The sequence below is a fragment of the Megalops cyprinoides genome, chromosome 11 (assembly GCF_013368585.1).
Source record: "Megalops cyprinoides isolate fMegCyp1 chromosome 11, fMegCyp1.pri, whole genome shotgun sequence".
NCBI lineage: Eukaryota > Metazoa > Chordata > Actinopteri > Elopiformes > Megalopidae > Megalops > Megalops cyprinoides.
In genome coordinates this window covers 13,655,475-13,678,535 of record NC_050593.1, presented here as the reverse complement: position 1 = coordinate 13,678,535, position 23,061 = coordinate 13,655,475, and the positions used below count along the sequence as shown (strand labels likewise).

The following is a 23,061-nucleotide window of genomic DNA, read 5'->3' as shown; positions in this document are numbered from 1 at the left end:
TCCATCTTAAGCAAGGAAAAAAAATCTTAGTCACAGAAAAAAATGTGACTCATCTCACTGATTGCACATTTTATTGTTTCAGCAAAACAGTGTTTTGAATTGATTCTTGGTGGTGTGGTTGTGAATCCGTTTGTTGTGGGTCCAAACGACGTTATAAAACCAGACACTTCATCAGAATTCTCTCCCTCGCCTTTGCAAAAGGCTGTGTGTATCGTGAAGGGGTTGGGAAGTGTGAATTGTGTGAAGTGAGACTGGATCGCCATTCCCAGGGTTTGGAGATTTGACATCACTCTAAATGTAGGTTTTGGGTTGTCTATAGAATCTCCACCAAAAATGCTTTCAGTTAACAAAAGCACCAAGTTACAAGCTAAGTACTCATTCTCTGTCAGTGCTCCCGCCCCCTAGCTGTGGTGTTTTTGTTTTTCCCTGTCCATGTGCTTTTGTTTTCCTTGTGTTCTAGCCCTGGCCTGCTCCCCACCTGGTTCTCCACCCGCCTGATTGCTCTTCGCCTTCACCTGCCTGCCTGCACACCTGCTTCCCATCCCCTTGTCAGCCCTGCCCTATATCTGCCCTGCATGCCCCTGTCCTGTTGCTAGTTCGTAGCAGTGTTCTTCCGACTGTTTCGTCCCTGCCGGTTTTCCCGTCTGTTTGCTGTTTCCCGTTTTCGACCTGCCTGTTTTTCGACCTGATTGTTGCCTGCCGCTCTGTATTGTTCGCTCTCTGCCTGCCCGTTGTTTGACCCTGCCTGTTCCGGTTTACCTGTACCTGGATTTTCCCTCGGACTGCCTCTCTGGTTTTGACCCTGCTTGTGAACTGTTTTACGATATCATTAAACTGCCCGGAAACCGACGCACTTGTGGTCTGCGACTGAGTCCTTGCCTGAGTCCTGACAGTTCTCTGTAAGTCATCAGAAACCCCAACATTTACGTCAGAGTCACAGGTGAAATCAAGTAAATCAAGTATGAAGGGAAAGTCAGAGGCATAAAACCCTGTTATCAGTGAAGCGATGTGTCAGGGTGAATGACATCACCATTTGTCTCTAATAAGTCTCTACGTGCCTAATAGTGTTATTTTATCTGTTGTTTTTGCTCTGTATACTGTTCAACTGGGTTTGCTCTGGTTATGAGCAGTTCAGTTGGAGGCGTGTGGAAAAAACACACCAGTTACTTATGGAAGCTAGCTGGCAAGCCCATGGCCACTTTTATGCCAGAAATTGTAGGTTGCAGCTGGCCAAGAAAAAACAGATGTAAATTAGGGATGTTAAGACCAACCTTTTAAACCTTGTTAACTGGCATGAGTTAACATACAGGATGATTGTTGTTAACTTTAAATGACAGTAATGGTATTTTTCAGTTGTTTTTGGGGAATGTTGTCAGCATTCTTATAAATGTTTTGGTTAGGAGCTCCATTAGCATGTAGTCATGCATAACCAAGATAATCATCAAATCTTTTCTGCCAAGGAGAGAAATTGAATTGCAGGTGGCTACAATGGGGCAGCAGTTTGCTAAATGTGGGCTAAATATGAGACCAGTAGTCAGAAGCATAAAAATTAGGAAAATTAGGGTAGATAAGAAGTATTATAATAAGATAAGAAAGTTAAAATGGTCCATGTATGGGGCCTATATTGTGTGCATATATTGTGTGATCTGTGTGAGATACTATGGAAATTCTGTATGATTAAATTAGGTTAGATGGCACAGGAGTTAATGTTTGTAATCTATCAGATCTCAACCAATAGCACATCTGCCATCTCAATAGATACAATGCACAGAAATAATAGAAGTGATACTGGCAATGGTATATACAGTAATGTATTCAAATTAGTGCTGTCACATTATACAAATTGTAAGTACATAATGAAAAATCTACAGCAGTGAAGACAGATTGCTAGAATGCTAACTAGATTGCTTGCTAGCTCACAATCTGTTTTGAACATCCATGTAACTAAATAAACTTCATTATAAGGCCTACATTGTATTCTTGCATCTGTTATAAAATTACTACACAATGTAGTACTTCAACAAATGACAGTAAATGTATTTTACTACTTTTTTTGCCGGCGATGGAAAATATATTAATATATTCATTACTTTATATTGTTTTGGTCATTTAAAATAAGACAGACATTATGTGAACCTATTTATTTTGAGGTTGTGTATTGGCTGAAACAGGGTTACATTGTGTACATTTGAGAATGACTATTGGTTAAAATAAACAAATGCGACTATTGGCTTTATATGTGAAGACACCAATGTTGAGAAATATTACTGCTGTATTGTAATATTTGTGATATAATTTGCAGAATGTTAAGATGAAGGATTTAAGGAATAAATTGTAAATTGTCCAAATTTGTCTATGATCAGTGAAATTAAGTGAATTTTTGGATGGTAGAGAACAAATAACCTCAGGGTCATTGTGGTTAGTGCTGTAGAAATCCCCACAATAGACATCACTCCCAAAGCTGTATAGGTATGGGTTGCCCTGCTAACTCATCATTTGACCTCCCGTTACAGTAGAAACAAAGAATGTTGAACCACGTGTAACTTTGAAACAGGACCATGTTTTTGCACCAGAAAAGTAAATAACAATCAAAAAGCAAATAATGACAATAATAGAAGCAGGGTGAAATCATTGATCAAACTATGTTCGGTGTAAAATTTTTCCTCAGTCTCTCAGGGGAAGCCAAAGAAAAGCCAGAGAAAGACTGACTGTTCGTCAGCTCATGGAAAGAGTTGAACTTGAAAAGAGTCTGAAGTAACTAAGATGCAGTAGATGCACATATTTCAGGGTATTATCGGTTATTAACAGCTGATACAGAGGACAGCCGGCACAGGCTTTGGAATAAGCGAAGGCTTAGTGTAGATCTGGATCAATCTTCTTTCTGCCATACTTCCATTGACACACAACATTATGCCCTCCCTGCCCATAAAAAATCAGTTTCTCCTGTAGTGATAAATGGAACTGCATTTTATTTAGATGGAAATCAAATATGTCATATCGTAAATTCTGAGTGCCTGTTTGTCTTACACATTTGAAGAGATGCACTGAATGGACAGCACTTTCCAATATCCGGTTTCATTTTGGAAAAGGGTAAATGATTTTGGTGGGGACACACAATAACAGTCCAGGAACAATGTGGTTTAACTAGACAACATGTTTTCGCATAATCTTTGTTTTGCTTGTAGGATGCATCATTTTTATTCATTTGGGACCACAACATAATCATCAGTTAAATGTCAGGGAAAGTTATGCAAATACGTATTGGAGGACTCACCATTACTGTTCAGAATGTCAAATGTGGGCTAAGAGAACGTACACGCTGGCTTTTAACTGCAGAAAAGCTTGAAGCTTAGTCGTAATTATGGCTGCAGTGCATGTGCTTCATTAAGTTGGAATTGGAATGATGCTAATTGACTCTCTTTGTCTTTCCCAGGCATGCAGTCTGTTTTTTCGAAAGAACAAATTAAATGTTTCGCTCGCTGTTTTTTTTATTTATTTTCTCTAACCCAGCATTCATTAGCAGATTTGTATACCTCTATTCTGTTTTTGATTTTTCCTTGCAAGAAATGTAACCCTTATGTGTAATAAACTGAACTCTTTGGATTGAATTTAAAAGATATTGAAATTGAAAGCTTGGTTGCAGTTTTTTTCTTTGTTACAGAGCATTCCATTTTTTTTTTTTTCAATCTTCAAGAGCCAGTTACTCATTAAGAATAATTCACTTTTTTTGCCAAGCAGAGAGGGGCCCTTGCCTTCAATATCATCTTCTTTTTTTAGCAGAAATAAAAACCTTGCAGGTCTGACAGGTTGTCTCTGCAATTATTCTTGAGCAGACTTGTGCAGTTGGATCTGTCCGGCTTATGCAGAATTGAATATTCCACCTGGCATCCTTTGTGAGACCTTTGATGAATCTTGCTGTATTCCATTATAGTGCCTAATCAAGACATCCACGGGGTGATGGGGCTAACCTTGTTTGAGGACTACATCTATTGGACAGACGGGAAAACCAAATCCTTGAACCGTGCGCACAAAACCTCCGGAGCGTTGAGAGCAGAGCTGCTCAGCTCCTGGCAAGCCTTAACAGACATAAAGGTGTACCATCCTTACCGCCAGCCCGACGGTAATTATGAATCTGTTGCTGGCTTGTTTCTTTTATGAGACTGTGGGCAGCTACGTGTCTCGACTTACTAGCCCGCTGGCTTGGTCGTTGGTTACTGTCAAATTTGATGTGAATTCGATCCTTGTTTATTCCTTTACTGAAGAAAGAGTATACCATGATTGCAAGAAAACTGTGTTCCCTGTATGGGGCTCTTTTGTTTCTCTCTCCCACAAGACCTGTGAGAAGAGCTTTCTCTACTATTTAAAATAAATGACAAATAGTGAATTACCCAGTGTTTTGCACAATAGCCTGTATATTTCGTTGTCGCATGATTTGAACATGTTGGCCTTCCTGAAGCACGCCTCAGGTATTTTTTTTTAAATCTTGAGAGGGCTCCAGTTGCAACTTTTTCAGAACAGAGAATCGAAAGTGCTTGTTACTGTAAGGGCAAACTTTTTTTGGCAAAAAAGGAGAGTTCTTGCTTTAACCTTGTCATCTTGCATGTGGCTACACTGAGGTGCCTGGGACCCTTCACAATGCTGACTGTGTCCCCTGTGCAGTGCCCAAGCACCAGTGCCAGGTGACAAACGGAGGATGCAGCCACCTGTGCCTCCTCTCTCCAGGCGGTGGTTATAAGTGCGCCTGCCCTACGAATTTCTACCTCGCTGCCGACAGAAAGACCTGCTTATCCAACTGCACAGCCAGCCAGGTCAGGACCTGCTCTCTCCTTCTGCTCTCCCAGACAATGCTGTTCCGAGTACAGTGTGCGTTCGTGATTGGGTGCCTTTGTTCAGGCAGGGCGGTATTCAGTTCAGCGGCACCAGTGCTGTCTCCATCTCCTCTTGATCCTCCTCGCCCCCTCCCTCCCTTGTTTGCTTCCTCTTTCCTTTGATCTGCTATGCCGTTGCTGATTTCTCCTCTTGTTCTGGCTATGTCCTGTGTGTAGTTTCGGTGTGGGACCGATGAGTGCATACCATTTTGGTGGAAGTGTGACACAGTAGATGACTGCGGTGATGGGTCTGACGAGCCTGCAGACTGCCGTAAGCACTGTGCATGTTTGTGTGCCGTTTTTATTATTACACATAGTAAAGAGGATACCCATTGTAATGTGTAGAAAATAAAGGGTTAAAAATGCAGTCAACTAAATTTGCCCTTCTTCTCAATACTACTACCACTATTATAAATACTGCTACTAGCGGTTGCAAACTATATAACTAAATAAATTGGGAAAGGAAACTAGTAAATTCAAATACAGTGATTTACAAGTACAATATCAAACCAATAATATGCGAATACACATGAAAGCAGGTGAAGGAAGGCTGTTCTGATACAGACTTATAGCACTGGCCCACCCTGGCTCCTCAGTGCACCGGTAGATTATTCTTTCCAGCACTGGTGCCCAGAGAGGAGGGGAGGGACAGACAGATGGACAGTGATAGAGGAATACAGAACAGACAAATATATATTAAACATATATTAAAAAACTGGTGCACTGAGAAGAGGAGTGGCCAGAGAATGACTAGGAAAAGAGAACACCACAGGGGATGATGTAGATGACTGAGCAAGGCAAGAGCTGATATTACCCAAGGCTGACACAGGGTGTGTGTTACTTTTAACAAGGTTTAACAGGGAACTGTAGATTGTGATAAATAATTGAATTCTCTTAGAGTTTTTATCAACAAATAGCAGATGATGGTCAGTGTTGACACATTCTGCTGGTGGATGTCAGTTTTTAACCGTCAATGTCAGGGCAATGCGCGTGGTCAGAAAGATATTCTTTGAAATGAGTAAATGATTCTGAATGAGTGAGGGCTCAGTGAGGAGGTGGCCTGTCTCACCTGCTGAGATCAAACTCAAGTTGATGGGTGGTGTAGATGCTTGTTGAGACTTGTTGAAGAAAACCTGCTTATCAGAACTGGGTAAGGAGTGCAAGATTTGAGCGTCATCTGCATAACAGTAACACAAGAAGCTCTGAGAGACCTTGAGGAGTCCCAATTGTTTGGGTTTAGAATAACAGCCCAAGGACTGACCCTCATAGAGCATGGGAGAGGAGATGAGGCCTCTCTGGATCAGTCAGCCTGGTAGGAGGAGGGCCAGGTCAGTGTGGCGCCCAAAATCGCCAGCTCTAAAAGGACAAAGTGGGGGAACTTGTGGTCTGGTGTGTCATACCTGCTGAAAGAGCATAATATTATGCTTTGTCTAATTTCAAAAGAAAGACCTTTGCAGAGGTTTTTTTTTGTTGGACGTTTCACCATTTTCTTGTGAATTGGTCAGATTGCTGTTGATTACATTCAGTCTATTGGAGATCTCAAATGCACTTTGCCAGGTAGAAATGACAGGCTGTCAGTCACACCATGAAGCAACAATACATGCAATAATGGTTAGTCATTTCATATTTTTAACAGTTATGTAAATTGCCAAAGAAAAAGTATAATGTAGTCTTTTAAATGTTTTGCCGCTTATATTATAAAGTTAGTGCTGACATTGGATTTTTATTCACACCAGAACCTCCAAGGTTGTCACATAGCGATAGATCAATCCTCATCTCTGCTTGTGCTTCTAGCCTGATGAATGAGTTTCATGCCTATTAACAAATGAAAACCTTATGAACAGAGGGCTTTGAGACAGTCCCAAAGGTGTTGTATGTGAGGAATTGAATATATACTGAATCTTTGCAGCGGAATTCAAGTGCCAACCTGGTCGATTCCAGTGTGGGACTGGCCTCTGTGCACTCCCACCCTTCATCTGTGATGGAGAAAATGACTGTGGAGACAATTCTGATGAGGCAAACTGCGGTAAGACTTTCCTTTAAGACATTATTTAAAATCAAAATTCACAAGGGGACCTGATTATAAGCACGGCATACAAATAAATGCATGAGAATTTTGTTATTCCTAACAAATCCAGAGAAAAATATTACTGGCTCCTCTCTAGATTCAGAGATGCGTTTCTCTCTCTTTCAGATACGTACGTATGTCTCTCTGGACAGTTCAAATGCACCAAGAAGCAGAAGTGCATCCCCCTGAACCTGCGCTGCAATGGCCAGGACGACTGCGGCGATGGCGAGGATGAGGCTGACTGTCGTAAGAATCAATGGGAAATTTATGTGTGCGGTCCGACCGCTCAGAAAAGAGCCTGACAGGACTTTGCTTAGACTCAGCCGCAGTTCACCTGACAGAAGAAAAAGAGGCAGTGAGAAAGATTTAAAATGCCGAGCAGATCCCAGTCCCCAGATGAAAGGGGACTGAAAGTGAGTTTCTCTCACTCTGAACGCAGCGCTGACTGTCCTGCCATCACAGTTTTGACAATAATATATGGGTCACTAATGTATCGGCCTGGGGATTGGCCAGGGTGTGGTGCAAGCCTGCAAAAATGTTGCTAGTTTTAATTACTTCACAGTTCTCAGACAATTTTTGGGTTTTTATTTTTTTTTTTATGCAGAAAGTGATTAAAAAAGTAAAGTTCTGGAAAGAGAGAAGTTTTCTTGGTGCCTTGGATTGTGTGCTCTCAATTCCCGCTGAATGTGGCTGCCGTTTCAGCCTCTCCTCGGCAGACCTCTTTTGTACTGCAGCACTCAGCTTTTTATATATGCTGCAGAGAGAGTGTCCCGACCTTCTCATTTCTGGCTCGCCGTGGTGGGCTTTCAGTGAGCAATAACAACAAGCTCAGGAAAACGGTTTCCTTGGGGTTGAAACTCTGTTGACTGCAGAGCAGGGGGGCTCCCAGGCAGAGAGCTGAATGCATCATCTACAATACCACACACAATCCAGTTCTCCTTCTCACACTGTTGTCCTCTGGAAGGACATATTCTGTGCCAAAGTCCAGGAAATACAGGGGCAGACAGAGCATTACCACCTCAGCCGTTAGGCTCCCAAGCAAGGCGTAGAAGGAAACCGATGTATGAGTTGCGCTTCCCACCGTCCTGAACTAAAATGGCCCTTCCTCCTCAACCAGCTGGGGAAATGAAATTGCACATTTCTTGCATGTTATTGCGCATTTTTTTTCAAATGTACTTGATGTTTAAAGGGAGCGGTTATTGTGCGTTAAATGTGAAATGTAATCTGTGAATGTTGTTGTCTTTATTGCTGTACGTTGAACTAATGCGAAATGAATCTCCGTGTGACGATGGACAATAATAAAGGTATCAGTGGCTTGGTAATGCCAAAGCCAGCGCTCCCCGCGAAGGGGTTTTTTTTCTCTGTCTGCCGTGCATACGAAGTGAAGCTAAGGAGCCGGAGAGAGCGGCGCCTCAGACTTCGGCGCCAGTGTGTGAAAGTGCCTGGAGGCCTTTGATAGTGCATAGGATCAGCTGTGTCCTCAGGAGCTAAAAAGCCAACATGAAACAAAAGGTACAGGTGGATTAACAGGTTGGGAGGAGAATCCCATTTGAAGCTGGCAGCCCGTCTTAAATCCTCGCCCCCCACTGATTCGCCGTAGCGAGCTCCGTTCTGGCTGCGCGCAGGGTCCCCCCAGGCTAAGTGTGAAGGAAGCTTGTGGAAAACGGGCCAGCATGGGGCTGAGCCCAGAGGATGGCTGGTGCAGGGATTGCTGGGATTACGAGGGTGCTGACACTGCATATTGATAAATGTCACTCCTGGGAGAGAGAGACTCAGCACAGGGAGATTTAACCAGGGATAATCATATCTGGAGGGAACAAATTAGTTAGGTAGGGTTAGTGTTAGTTGGGGATTAGATTCTCTGGGATGAAGGTATGTCAAGGGCCATGATCACATTATTGTGCAGTACCTAATGTAATGTCTCTATGCAAATGTATCAGATCTGTGGAAAAGCATGTTCCATTGAATAATTTGTTTACATTACCGGGGGCCATCAATTTATAACAAAGGGAACGTTGAGATTTATCTTGTGTAATTTTCTGTTTTGAATTCTGTATCCTCAATTCTGTTCTAGCTGAAAGCACATGCTCTGCAGACCAGTTCCAGTGTAAGGCTACCATGCACTGCATCTCCAAGCTCTGGGTGTGTGACGAGGACCCGGACTGCGCTGACGGCTCAGATGAAGCTGACTGCCGTAAGCTGACTTTTGCCATCAGTTGACGTTTGGCTCTGTCACAGCCACACGGTTAAATTTGAACTGTGATTATGTAAAATGTACTGATATCAAAACCGTAACAGGAAAGTAGACTTTTTATTCTTTATTTTCTGCTATACAGTATAATGTTACACTGCAGTTTTTACCAGACACCTTCACCCATGGCAGCATTCATAGCCTCTGCTCTGCATGGTACGCAGGTACACAGCTGTAAATTTAATGACATGACACAGGTTAAGAGCCTTGATCAGTGACAGAACAGCAGCCCTACACTCAAAACGTTTACCATAGACCCATCCAGCTGAAAGATCCGCTTCTGATTGTACAGTGTGTCACCCTTCCGTCACCACCTGTTATGAGACTCGTCTGTGACACGCAGTGGCCTGAAAATAAAGAGGCTGTGGTGCTTTGCATGCCATTTCATTTCATCATTCTCCTTCGTTAGAGTTTGCGCATGTTGCAGTTGTCAAGGAGACCATATCCTTTGGTTTGTGAAAATATATCCTTTTTTTTACTTGTTCCAGCCACCCCTCCCCCCTCCATCAACAGCGGTGAAACAATGACTTAGTACATTTTTAGAAAAATTCAAATTTGAAAAAAATTTCGGAAAAAAATCAGTAAAGCAGTATCACAGTACCAGCCACCCAGCCCCCTCCCTCTGCCTCATCTAAGTGCTTCGTACACACCCTTGTTTTTTTGCACCCCTGCTGAGCACCGACAAAAAATCAGGCTTGTTTTTAAGTATTAATGGTCAGCATGGGGCCTCTTGATGGATGCTTTTAATTAGTTTGAATAAAATAAATACATTTTTTTAATAATATTGAATGACTAAACCTGGGATGAGACCTATCAGGTATTAAGATATTAGGTGATATCTTCGAACTATATTTGACTTTGAACTCCAGCTTCCATTTGTGCTTTAATGTGACCATGATACTGAACAAGATGAGGCTATGAACATTCAAATTGAGTAGGACCAAGTGTTTTATGGACTTATAAACCCCAGGCAAAATAGTCCAGTCAGCCAGAAGGACAAACTGAACTCTTCATCACTTGTGAAGGCGACAACTTGAGGTGGTCCTTGGGAGAAACAAAAGCCCCAAGACCAGATGAGGATTTGCACTCTATGAACTTGAAAATATTGATTCAGTGTGCTAGACTTATTTTACTGTCAGTTGGTGGTGTTTTGATGAACGGCAGCTCTCGCCTTGTGCCAATTGGTTGTAGAAACACCAGACAGATGGGCACCTATAGATTTGACATTTACAAGCTTTATCGGAAAATGCCTTCAAATGATAAAAATGGCATATTGAGTTTATTGTGCTGTGGTAGAAAACTGCATCTTAATATTGGTGTGTTTTCAGCATCTTGTGAAGTAAAGGCCTCAAATCATAATGAAATCTGAAGAATCTTTAAACAGATATGTCTAAGAATTAATACAGTGCCACCTATTCACACAGTGGAGTGGACACAGATTTGCCAATGGAAGTTTTAAAAGTTTAGCATTAATCACAGTGCAATGGTAATCCATAATAAGCTACCTTCCTCATGTCTTCTTTCTCTTTTATTTCTCTCATGAAATCGAATCGATAGTGTGTTCATCTGGATATTTTGAGGCAAAGTCACACTTTCCTCATTGTCGATTAAGAAACTGGGTATGATGGCAGTGTTTTGCCTTCGCCTCTGGTGAAAGTGTGTGTTATTTATGGGTTATCAATAAGCTATTTTCTGTAAAAACAAGAGACCTCTTATTGAGTGATAGGAGAAAGGGCATGACAGTATATCTCTCTAATTAAATAGCGTCGGCTCTCTCTTACAGCCAGATTGATTTGTCTGAGGACGTGCTTCTTTTTCTGAGTAGTTTTTCATTTCACAGATCCATCTCCATGCTGGGTGTCCTGCCACTGGTGCTAGCACACTGTTTTTTAGAGAAGGGTGGAAACATCCCTGTCGTTTGCCTTCTCAGCACTTAACACAAGCTGTCAGATTAATGTGTTCTCTAATGTGTTTAATGTGCTTCTCTCAAAATGCTTTTAACTGCATGAGTGTGTCTGTAGTGTGTAGTGTAGTACTCAAATGTAGGATCCTTTCTGGGAGGCCTGTTGCACTATGACCACAACTTAGTATCATAGTCCATCTGCTAGCCTCAAGAATACAGGAAATGATCTGGGTCTGGGCCTGGGTAGTAGGTACAGAGTCCATGTTTACACTTTACAATTAGTTACACAAGCACAACGAACCACAAAGCAACACACACACACGTACACACACACACACATATATATATATATATATATATATATATATATATACATATACAAATTTGCCTGCTGTCAAGTCAATCCTGCCATCATCTCCTTACCTTGATTGCAGTTACAGTACACTAGTAAGAATGTAATTTTTCTTCAAACCTTTGAAGTAGCATCAAAAAGAACTGAAAGAAATTTAATGAGCCAAAGCAGCAAGTAAGATATTGTTTTTGGCTTTGTCACATCTGAAGATTTCATTAATGTCACAGGTGCTTAATGGATATTTCCATTTATCACTCTTGAATAATTCATAGCACTGCTGCAGTGAGAAATGATCCACGGTTGGCCTGTTGATACGCTTCAAAATTACTGATTGGGATTAGATGAAGACATTTCTCCACACAATTCATGGATAAATGTGTTTTCCATAGATTCTACTTTACTGTTACTTGAAGCAACAGCATCCTTCAGTTTCTATAAATACGCTGTTATCAATGACTGCTGAACCAGACAAAGAATCAAACTTTTTGCTTTTAGCTTTTGATGATATGTTCTGTAACAGTATTTCTTTTTTTCAGGCTAGATCAAAAAGTACTCCCACATGCACTTTGTCAGAACAGATAGAACAGACATCAGCAAGTAATGGAGCTGTTTTAGCACATCGACAGAGAGAACCGAATTTGTCATTGTGTGTTGGCCTTCCTACATGAGAATTCTGTCTGAGTGTTGAGTAGGTACAATTGCAGGTTAGGGCTGCCACAATAACACTGAGAAACAAGAGGTCTGAAAGACCTTGTTCATCTCACGAAATAAGCTTGCTCCTTCACTAGGTTCTGTTTCTGCCATACATTCTCCAACATACTTTTCAGTGAAAGTCAAAAAAGAGAACAATGTTAACCAAGGCCCAGGAAGGTCAGATTCCTATTTGTCTGTGGTATTCTTCCTTACCACGCATCCTGTAGTCTTTGCTGTATGGATTTCTTTTCTTTTGATTGTCTGAAGAGCATAAAGTGAGTCCATCCCTGCAGAAGATACATAAAAGAAACGTACTGTAACTTTTGCAGGTCAAGATCAAGTCAGTACCCCCTTAATGCCACACTACTGGGAACTGGCACTGAATTATAGAATTGTGAAATGTTGATTAATAATGTAGATCTCTTCTTATGATACCTGGATAAGCCTCTTGCAATCAGATGAAATTAAATTTCAGTGATGGTGCCCAGTATTATAAAACCATGTAGACCACAGATCAGAAAATTTAGTGTATTAGGGTACAAAAGAGTTATTATATTCAGTTAAACAGCTATTAACATAATACATATAATATACATAAAGTTATCAGTAAAGAAATTGTATTTGTTATGTCATATTGTTGCAAACAGAATTGTTTGAAAATAGAGTATAGTACATTTTCCATATGGAATAAAAAAGGAAGGAGGAAAAAAGGAAACCCATGGCGAATAAGGGAAAAAAATTTATTCATGGATGAAAAATTATTCATGGATCCCTTAAAAAGCTAGCTGAGACACTCTTGGAAATGATAACAGTGGGACAACAAGAAAGAGGCAACAGTTTATAGCATCATTTATAGTCTTCTGCAAAGGTGGAGGACATGGAATGACATGCTGCCCCCAGTCATTCTATGAATGGAGACCCTCCACCCAACAGTAAGCAGTGCAACAGTGGTCCAAGAAACTTGTATATTCCGACCAGTAAATCAGCAGGGGTAGTTCTGCAGTAACACTTGTTTCTCACGTGGGAGGGGTAAGCTAAGCAAAGCCACCAACCTACTCAGCACCTTGACTATAGGACCCACTATGATGACAAGGGCTAGATGAAGGCTGTGCCCAGTTCCCTAACACAGTTAGGTAGGTCGTTCCATAACAAGAGCTCTGTGTGGAAAAGGTTGTACCACCAGATTTTTGTAAGCTTTTTTTTTCTATTTTTGAAACCACCAGTAAGCCAGCCTCGTGTGAATGAAGTTGTCTAGGTGAGTATTAATGAATTGACAGATTCTGCAGCTAAGCAGGCACAAGGTCATTTACAGCCTAATAAGCTGGGAACAGTAGTTTGAAATCGATCTGATATTTAACTGGTAACCAGTGAAGCAGTGCTAGAACTAGAGTAATATGTCAGATTTATTGTCACATAGAAAGAGTTATGTGCTTGCTCATGCTTACCAACCAAGAGACATCTCAGGTTACAGTGGAATCCAGCACAGGTATACAAAGGAACAGGAGGGGGCTAGGACAGATCATTAACCTTCCCACCATTTATCTGTCATTTTATTTATTTATTTATTTGTTGATTTATTTATTTATTTATTAAATGATATGACATAAAGCTACCTTATAACTGCAGTTAACCTGCCTTCATGGCTGAAGGGTGTGGCAGGCAGTTTATGACACCCCTTGAATGTGGCTGTCGCACAACAAAATGTATCAGGCGATCCAAAAGTATTTCTAGAAAATATTAATATTCATATGTTTTTGAAACTATTTTGGTTTGTTTTCTGACCAGATGAAAAGACTTGTGGACCTCACGAATTCCACTGCAAGAACCACAACTGCATCCCCGAGCACTGGAGGTGTGACGGCCAGAGCGACTGTGGAGACCACTCAGATGAAGAGGACTGCCGTGAGTTGTCTGTCTTCTTATCGGTGCTGTTTTAAAAGTCATTCTTCCTACTTCACAGCCTAAAAGTTCCCATTTGACTGGTTTATTCATTATTCTCTCATCATAATGTGTATTCATTATGTACTCTTTGCAGTGCTATTAACATTTTTGCGTGAAGAAAAAACATACAATTAATATTTCTTCCTGTTGCATTGTGGGTTTTTTCTATTTAATCTGGGGTATGAATAAAAATGGAGGGCACTGTGTTCCTCTGCATTTGTCTCTTAAAAGCCAGTCATCTCCAGTAGTGGGGCAGAATCTTTGTTTGGATGCCCATTCCCGTGGACACCTTACCCTTGTTTCTCTCTGCCAGGGTTGCTGACTCATTTACTCAGCTCCTGTAGCCCAGTTCATCCTCCCTGAACTTTCTGGAACCTTAGCACATTTAAAGAGGCCTCCTTTCACATGATTGCAAACATCTAGACTCACATATGATTATAGCTTTAATCTAGAAATTAAATCAGTGCATTTTAATAATTCTCTTGAAAAATGAGGGAAAAGGGGAACAGGAAAAAGGCTACACTGACAGCCTCTGACTGTCAGCCTGAGTGTTCTGCTTCCCTATGCCAAGAAAAGACAAGCAATTATTTTGAAATTTGATTGAGTTGCATTTCCATTGCTCAGTCTGTTAAATTTCAGGGTGAATTCAATTATAGTGTGCAACTGTATCTACCTGTATTTAACGACCCCTCCCCACTCCTTACACAATCCAGGAAGATGTTTGATCTTATTCTCGGTATTTTCAGCAGTGCAAAATGCAGCTTGACATGCTTTTAAGTGTCAAGTGCAAATGTACACAGCTCCCAAAATGAGATTATCTTGTCAGTTATTTCGGAGCTTGAAGGTCCGCCCGTCATCACATATTAATTATTAGGTGCTTTTTTAGCCTGCCTTTGTTCTCCTTGACATGCCTCTATTACGGATCCCCCAGCCTCTCTGTATAATTAAACTGATTCATCACCCAGACATGTGGCCTTTTGTACTAGCACTCATAGTCAAGTGCATGAGGAAGAGCAGATATGTGGCAAGGTGCTGCTATCTCACCTCAGATAGTGTGTCTAATCCAATGCTGGTGCTTTGTTCCGCATGAGTTCATGTCACTCTCATTCAGAGTAGAGTTGTTGATTTGTGTGATAGTCCTAGTGCAGATACGGTAGCACCATTATAGACTGCCAAAATATGAAACAGTAGTGTGGTCCTGTTCACTGAGATTTTTCTGTGAATGTGTAATCATTCCTCATTCAAAGAATGAACTGCAAAAGCCCCCCCACCAAAGAGGACAAGTTAATCACAACTAATACACGCACGTGCATGTCTGTGCATGTGTGTGTCTAGGTGTTTGGATGTATGTGGCTCTGTACCATAGTCACTACTTGCAAATGCCACTACTTGTAATGCAAAGCTCAATAAAACAGAATACTCTAAATTGATCATTTAGCAGGAGAACCCACAGAATAAGTAAAATGAATTTCTGCAGTCATTGCCACTAAGCTTGTAGTATCACCCTCTGAGTTAGTTCATTGCCCTGATATTCAGCCGGAGAGGCCACCCTGACAATGTTTTTATACATCTTATTACATTCATATCTGCAAGCCTGAATGTGGTCACAAGACTGAGGACTGGAGACCAGTCCTGGGCGTGCTTAAACCATTTTTCTGTCAGTGGCAGGGTGGACAAACGGCTGCAGTCATGCTGATGAGGTTAAAATAAGCAAGCCCTTTAAATGATCAGATCATATAATCTAAGAATTTCATGGCAAAAAAAAATCTTTCATCCTCATGGCAAGGGCAGCCCACTGTTACACCGTGCAGTGTCCATGAAGGCGAGAAAACAGGCTTGTGAAAAACGTGGTTATTTCAGGACAGAGCAGTGTCACTGTGCCCCCAGTCTTAATAGTGAGATGACAAGGATAGAAGGATAATTTGTTAGAAACAAAAACTGTCACCTTCAAAATTACTGAAAGTCAAATTATGGATCGTTTACATTCAGATCACCTCAGTGTGTGTACATTTCCTCTGCATGCATTTAAATGGCGTGGACTTACAATGCAACATAATTATGTCAGTAAATGACAAAAGTATGTTGGGAATTGGATATTTTGTTTTCTGTCCTCAACTCAGAGCCAGTGACCTGCACCTCAAAGGAGTTTGTCTGCGCCAACGGCGAGTGCATTTCTGCACGATTCCGCTGTGACGGAGATTATGACTGTGTTGACAACTCAGATGAGGTTAGTGGGCTCTTAGAGGGCTGTCATTTTGTTTTAAAAACAGGGTGTGCGGCAAAGCATTTTCAACTGACAGTGAAGCCAACACACTGGTTAAAGTGGTCCACTGTATGAGAATCATGACTTTGACCAATTTTGGCCTTTTTTTCACTCTTTTCACCATTTCTGTAAGGAAATCTAAGAGATCTTCATTTGATGCCAAATAATATTATGCTTAAAAATACATTCAGGGATCAAGGGTATTATCTTCATTTACTTATGCAGGAAATAAACGTCTATGAAAATATACCCTTCCCACAAATCAATATTCAGAGTTACATAAACAATGCATAATGGGCTAGAGAGCGCCCTGAAATTTCCAATTTGTTCTGTGCTGTGATTTGTTATATTGGGTGTAATTAAAGCTGTGAATAATCTGGTGGCTGGAAATGTGTATGGAATTTCTGCCTTCTTTGCTATGAGCAGCACCTAGCAACCATTCACATGCAACTCAGCAGCAGTTATCAAAATCACTAATCCTTTGCAGCATGGATTGCTTCTCCAAAGAGAAGCCTTGCCGGTATTCATGGAGCATCAGTGTGGTGTAGTGGCAAGGAGCAGGGCTCATAACTCAAAAGGTTGAAAGTTTGATTCCCCACTAGGGTACTGCTGTTGTACTCTTTGGCGTAATGGCTCCAGTAAATATCCAGTTGTGTAAATGGTTACATCTAAGAATTGTAATCTGTGTAAGTCACCCTGGATAAAAGCATCTGCTAAGCGACTAAAGTTTATTTGTAAAGTTGACGTGACAGACAGAACAAAGATTTGTCACTTTGTAGGTCGAATGAGAGAGATCACGTTTGGTAGCATAATTTTGAGTCAAAGGCGATTGGTAGGACTTCAGAAAATACTGTGCGTAAAATTATATACTTATACCTCATATAGTTTGGATAACTGTAAATGTGTACCTTCATCAATGTAAAGCACATGGAATTATGGATGTGAGGAGATTATGTAACTCCGCCGAGCAGCGGTGGGTATGAAAGAGTAACCCAGAATGAAGACTTTTTTTCTGGGAATTTACAGAAGGACTGTGAAACACGCTGCTCAGAGGACCAGTTCCAGTGCCTGAACAACCTTTGCATCTCCCTCAAGTGGCTCTGTGATGGACAGGAAGATTGCAAGATGGGGGAGGATGAGAGTAACTGCCACAGCACTGGTAGGACCTTTGTTTGTTTCAGTGTGGACTGAACTGAATAGAAACAATGAACCACCCACTCACTACTCACCACAGACATGTCTCACCTCGTTCAGTACTTTGTCTCTGGGTGTGAACCAAAGATCTCCTGTTAAATTAAACTACAAGTGTTGGTACCAGAGTTTTTTTTTCTTTTTTTTTCTAGGCAGCAGCTCTGTTTCGCTTCTGGTTAAAAACATCCTTGCTGCACTGTACCAGACTTAAACATCTCCAACTCAATGACTAATATGAACATATCCCAGCATGCATTCCAACAAAACAATTGTTGTTTAAACTCAGACTTTTCTTACATGTGGCAAATTAAATAATGAAGTAAAAAGGTCTTTCAGAACACTGATGCTAGATGATTGAATATATCCCACATAGCTGAGAAGGGCTCCATTCTATACACATTATCCAGCATGGACTGTTGAAGGACATGTATTTGTGTGACTTTTGAAAAATTATATTCATGAGTGAAATAGAGATCTTTGTAGCTGTATTTAATATTGTTTGTATGAGAGCTGTTTCCTGTTTATGTGCTTCGTTGTCACTCATAAGGTCATGGCTGGAACCCCGTGGCAGGTCAGGAGTGTGCTAAAAATGATGTACCCAGACAGAGAATGAAGCTTATTAGTGTTGAACTGCACTTTGTGTAGTCTCTGATAAATCCCCAACAGGAAGGTATCATGAATTTGTCAATAAATGTGCGGGAGCAGTGTGTATGCTTGGAATCTCCTTCCATGGGTGTGGGTGGGTGTGGCCTGGCTGACTGTCTGCAGCTAAGGGAGATTGGGGAGAGCGAGTCAAAGAGGAGCAGCTGCTTGTGTCTGGAGTTATGGTCTGCCCTCAGGCTCTGGGCTACTGCCCCTCTAAAGCTGCATGTAATCAATAGTTACTGCTGTGCAACTGCACAGCAGTTTCAGGTTCAGGACCAGGATGGCTCCTACTACTGCTGTGTCCAACTGCGCAACTTCCAGCTGCACTCTTCAAAGTTCATGGGTGCATACCCGAGGCAGGTGCTGTTCCACAACATGTGCTAATAAGTGTGCATGCACTCTAAAATTGACGTCTCCATCAAGGTCTCTCTAAAGAGGACATCAGGATTTCAAGGTTATATTAAAATAATTTTGTCGTAATAACATCTGTCAACTCAACAGTAAACAAGAACCTGAAAGCTGCAAAATAATAAAGAAGTGTCTCGTCATTGGTTTTGATGAAATGCATGTTGGATAATGTGGTTATTTTAAAACATCTGATGAAGAATTTAAATGAATATTAATTTACTGTGCATATCCACACTGATATGTTCTGACAGGTGAAAAAAGAAGAGATTCTGTGCATTCAAAATAGCATTACAGTTTCTGGAGAAATTATGGTTATCATTCGCTTTAAATGTTGAAACAGTGTGGCTTGCTATATACAGTTTCCCCTCACTGCAGTGATAGCTGCTTAGGTAGCTGTGGTTTTAAATCTACACTTGGACAGCCAAATCTCAGTTCCTATTATGTACATATCCACATTAAAAGGACCCATGTTAAATCAACTCGTTTATTACCATTATATTGGAGTGCGAAGTACAAAACTGTTCAGATGACAGACAAGTGCAGTGTTAACATTGTAAACCTGGCCTTGTTGTAAAGCTATGCTTACAACCCAATTCCATGTGCAGTCAAGTTAAGCTGTCTAGGTAGCTGAGGCCGCTAGCTTTGTGTCTCTGGAGTAAGACTGTTGAGATGATAAGATTATGAAAAAGCTCAGGTGCACAGAAATATTTCAGAAACACTGGGTCACATTGCTTTGGTTTGTGTGAAGCAATGAAGAAAATATACTTTGTTGTGATTATGACAGCACTCTTATGTGCAAAAAATGTGTGAACTGTGTATTTTAAATGAGTGAATACATTAGCTGTAATTAAAACCACAGCTGTCAGTAAACTGGTGTCTAGAAATGTGTACATAATTCCATCCCTCCCACCATGAGCAGAACATAGCAACCGTTCACATGCAGCTTAGCAGCCGCCAATCAACCAGTCCTTTGCAGCATGGTTTTCTTCTCCAAAGTAAACATCAGTTTCCCCACGTTGCTGTCCCATTTCATCAGCAAACCTTGCTGATAGTCACATGAAAGACATACCAAGCATTTGTCACCTTGTTGACTGAATGAGAGAGAACACGTCTGGAAAATGCATCAGAAACTAGAGCAGCCCAGGAACCTAGGTCCTTTGGATGTTCTCTGAATTCTGCGCTATGCGAGAAACCTGCATGTATATCCTAACTATGACTATAAGTATTGCATTGCTAAGCAGTTGAGCTGTAACTGTGGAAAACATATGATGAGATCCTTTTCACATTGCATTACATTATCTTGCATTTGAATAGCAGACTTTCCCTTGGGAGCCTTCACAGTGGTTGTTTTTACTCAGTAGTTATGTCCATATAGGCCTTGCAAAGGGACCCCCCCACCACCACCACCACCAATCCCCACCTCCCTCTTGTCCTCAGAAGCCCCTACAGCTGCACCCTCACATAGAGAAGCACCTGAGGGGCTTCCCATGTGAAGCACCCACTCTGTGATCCCAGGAGGAGGAGTGGGCTCAGCATAATAGGAGGTGGTTGGGCTTTGGACTCTTAACACAGTAGCACCTAAGATACTGGGAGAAGTGTATAATAGACCTGAGCCCTTGTATTGGAAATTTCAGCTCTGGAAAAGGGAGTGATTTCAGTAGAGAAGAACTCTTGAAACAGTCCAGTGGGTTCCACTCCATTTGAATAGCAGCCACCTTAAGCCTACTGGCACTCAAAGTCATCAAAATCTTTTCTTTACTCATTGAATAACTTATCTTATCATGGTAGCTCAGGCTTATGCAGACAGACCACTACTTCAGTGACCAAGGGGTTAAACACTCTAATCAGTCCAGAGTGCTTGGAGTTATATTATTTTCCAGGAGAACAACTGCATCTATCATATATGAATTTTATGAAGACCTTCTGCATCAAATTCTTCAACACCTTCAACAAGCATGTCAGCCAATTTGGTATGTTTAAAAAAGTTAAAAATTCAGGAAGTTTTATTTTGAGAATGAAGTAGTTACTTGGCTTGAATAGTCTTGCTTAGTGTTTCATTATAAGTCAAGGACAGTTTATTGGTGTTAGGTTGAATCTATTCTGCTCTGGCTCGTGTTTTGTTTCTGATAATTGTGCTGATGCCAATGTTGTCTTTAGTTCAGAGGAAAGAGATGGAGACCGCTAGCTGTCCTTTCTCTGTGGTGAGATTATTATGTGAGAAAGCATGTGTCAGAAACATAAGAACATGGAACATCCACCCCCAAATTAGTGTTGTAAATCTAGTATATACTCATGATTTTACTAGAAATGCAAATGAATGACTCAATAAGCAGAAAAACACTAAAGCTATAATTTATAGTATTGATCTCCAAAAGTCACCCTGATGTCTATATTTTCATTACGTATACATACATTATAAATATGTTTGGCATTTTTTGGAATTAATGAATCTTACAAGGTTTTACAATTATATAAGAAAAATGATCTAACTTAACGGGTATCTTGGGAAACTAAATAGCTTTATAATATTTTTTTTTTATTATTATCATTTGGTTTGACCATTTTGCTGGAATCAGGAAAAGTGTTGATTTAAAAATAATAATATATTTATTTTTGTGGGAAAAAAATGCTACAGAGTCACTTGCTTATCTGATATATACAGTGAGAGGCCATGATTCAAATCACCAATTAACCTGCAGAAACACATCATGGAGGATGACAGTTTCAATCATAAGAAACTGAAAACTTTAACAAAAAGAGCCAGTCATGGGGATCTTATTTGATATTGAAAGGATTGGATGGGAAGTTATTAAAATCATAAATGATGTTAGAATAGAAGAAGAAAATAGAATAAAAAATGCATTATTACTTTAAATGTATAAATTTAAATGTAAATTTCCGCATTCCACTTCCAAAACTAATGTTGCTGACAGTAATGGGGTACATTTTAAGCATACACATAGTTTTTTAATAATAGTTTTCAAACTATGTGAAGATGTTATACTTCTCAGCTCATTCATATTGATCACACTATGTAAGAAAATAACTTGATTTTATGCTTCGCAGATAGAGGCAGATAGGAAATACAACATAATTACTCTGGCATTTTGCCAGGTATGCTGGCGTGGGATATGCAAATTAATCACCTCAGTTTTGCTCCTTACTGTACCTCATATGCTAAAACAAGATCACGTAGTTTGAAGGATCGGTGAATCTGCCATGCAATTACAAAGAAGAAATGACATGAGAATATGTGAGTGGTATTATTAATGAGTGAAGGAAAAACTTATAAGATCAAGCCCAGGGTCATACAACAAGCTTGCTTGCTGTCTCCAGTCAACAGTCTTTTGCATCTGTCTGTACATTCTGAGTTTTAATTCTATATCTGATCTTTACTTTCAGTGTTATATTTGGTGTTTAAATACATTATGTGTATGTAACTATGAGACTGAATGATTTATACAGGACTGAGAGTTCAGCCTACTGCCCAAAAAATTCAAAAATAACCAGAATGACTGAGGCAAACATCATCAGTTTTGCAGTTTGCAGTTCAGTATCCCATGAACCCAAATCCAGTTTTCTGTTTTTTTTAAGGCATTCATATCTTGAAGTGACAAAAAGAGCTTGGAGCCATCTTAGAGTTTCTTTACCAAGTAACAATATACAAATATCTGCAAGTGTACATAGCACAGGAGCACATGGAGAGTACAGAACCTGCTGATGATAGTTGTAAAGTAGATAATGGCAGATTAAATTTTAAGTAAATAATTTAAGTATTTTTTTCCAAAGCTATGGTTTATGTTCGTATTTATATGAGCATCTAGGGACATTAGAGTTGTGTTGTCTATTGTAGCTGTGGTTGTGTATATGTGTGTGTGTTGTTTTCCAAGTCTGAAGTTACGGAGCAAATGGTCATGTGACAAATTCCTGTTTATGACTCACAGTAAAGTTCCTTTCTTATGTTATTGTGTCCTATTTTAATCATAGAGCTCTAGGTATTTCTTACCACCTGCTAATATGGAATGGGATTCAAATGATCCATCTCAATATGGTCTCTTTCTCCCTTAATATTTTATTGCTATATGTTAAATGGAGAGGTCCTGGGGACACTCAGTGTGAATTATTCCAATTGGATAGGCCTGTGAGATGCATTTAAAAACCTCAACTCCTCATACTCCAGTGGGGGAATTTTAATGCGACTAAAACCATCCTCTAAGAACCAAGTAAAAACTTTGACCTACAAGCTAATGTATTCTAACCAAGCAAAATGGACTGGCAAATTTTGTTTGCCTCTGACTAAAAGCTTGTCATACTTTTTTTGTAAATCAAATTTAAATGCGGAAGAATATGTTTCTCAAGACCCTAAAATAAGTATGTTTCATTTAAGGCCTTAAGCTACATTATTTTAAGTAGATATTATTGCCTCTGTTCACAATGATGTATGGCATAGCTTATAATAGGCAACCCAACAGGAACAG

At 40.3% G+C, this 23,061-nt stretch overlaps 1 protein-coding gene across 1 annotated transcript in view; it reads left to right on the top strand.

The window, feature by feature from the left end:
- The window catches only part of LOC118785532 (low-density lipoprotein receptor-related protein 1B-like), a 306,119-nt gene that overhangs the window by 247,415 nt on the left and 35,643 nt on the right, over positions 1-23,061 (top strand). The window contains exons 60-68 of the mRNA XM_036540253.1: positions 3,932-4,120; positions 4,660-4,808; positions 5,046-5,139; positions 6,778-6,894; positions 7,063-7,182; positions 9,011-9,130; positions 13,921-14,037; positions 16,197-16,303; positions 17,366-17,498. Coding sequence (XP_036396146.1) covers positions 3,932-4,120; positions 4,660-4,808; positions 5,046-5,139; positions 6,778-6,894; positions 7,063-7,182; positions 9,011-9,130; positions 13,921-14,037; positions 16,197-16,303; positions 17,366-17,498 — 1,146 coding nt within the window. The remainder of the gene's footprint in view (positions 1-3,931; positions 4,121-4,659; positions 4,809-5,045; positions 5,140-6,777; positions 6,895-7,062; positions 7,183-9,010; positions 9,131-13,920; positions 14,038-16,196; positions 16,304-17,365; positions 17,499-23,061) is intronic.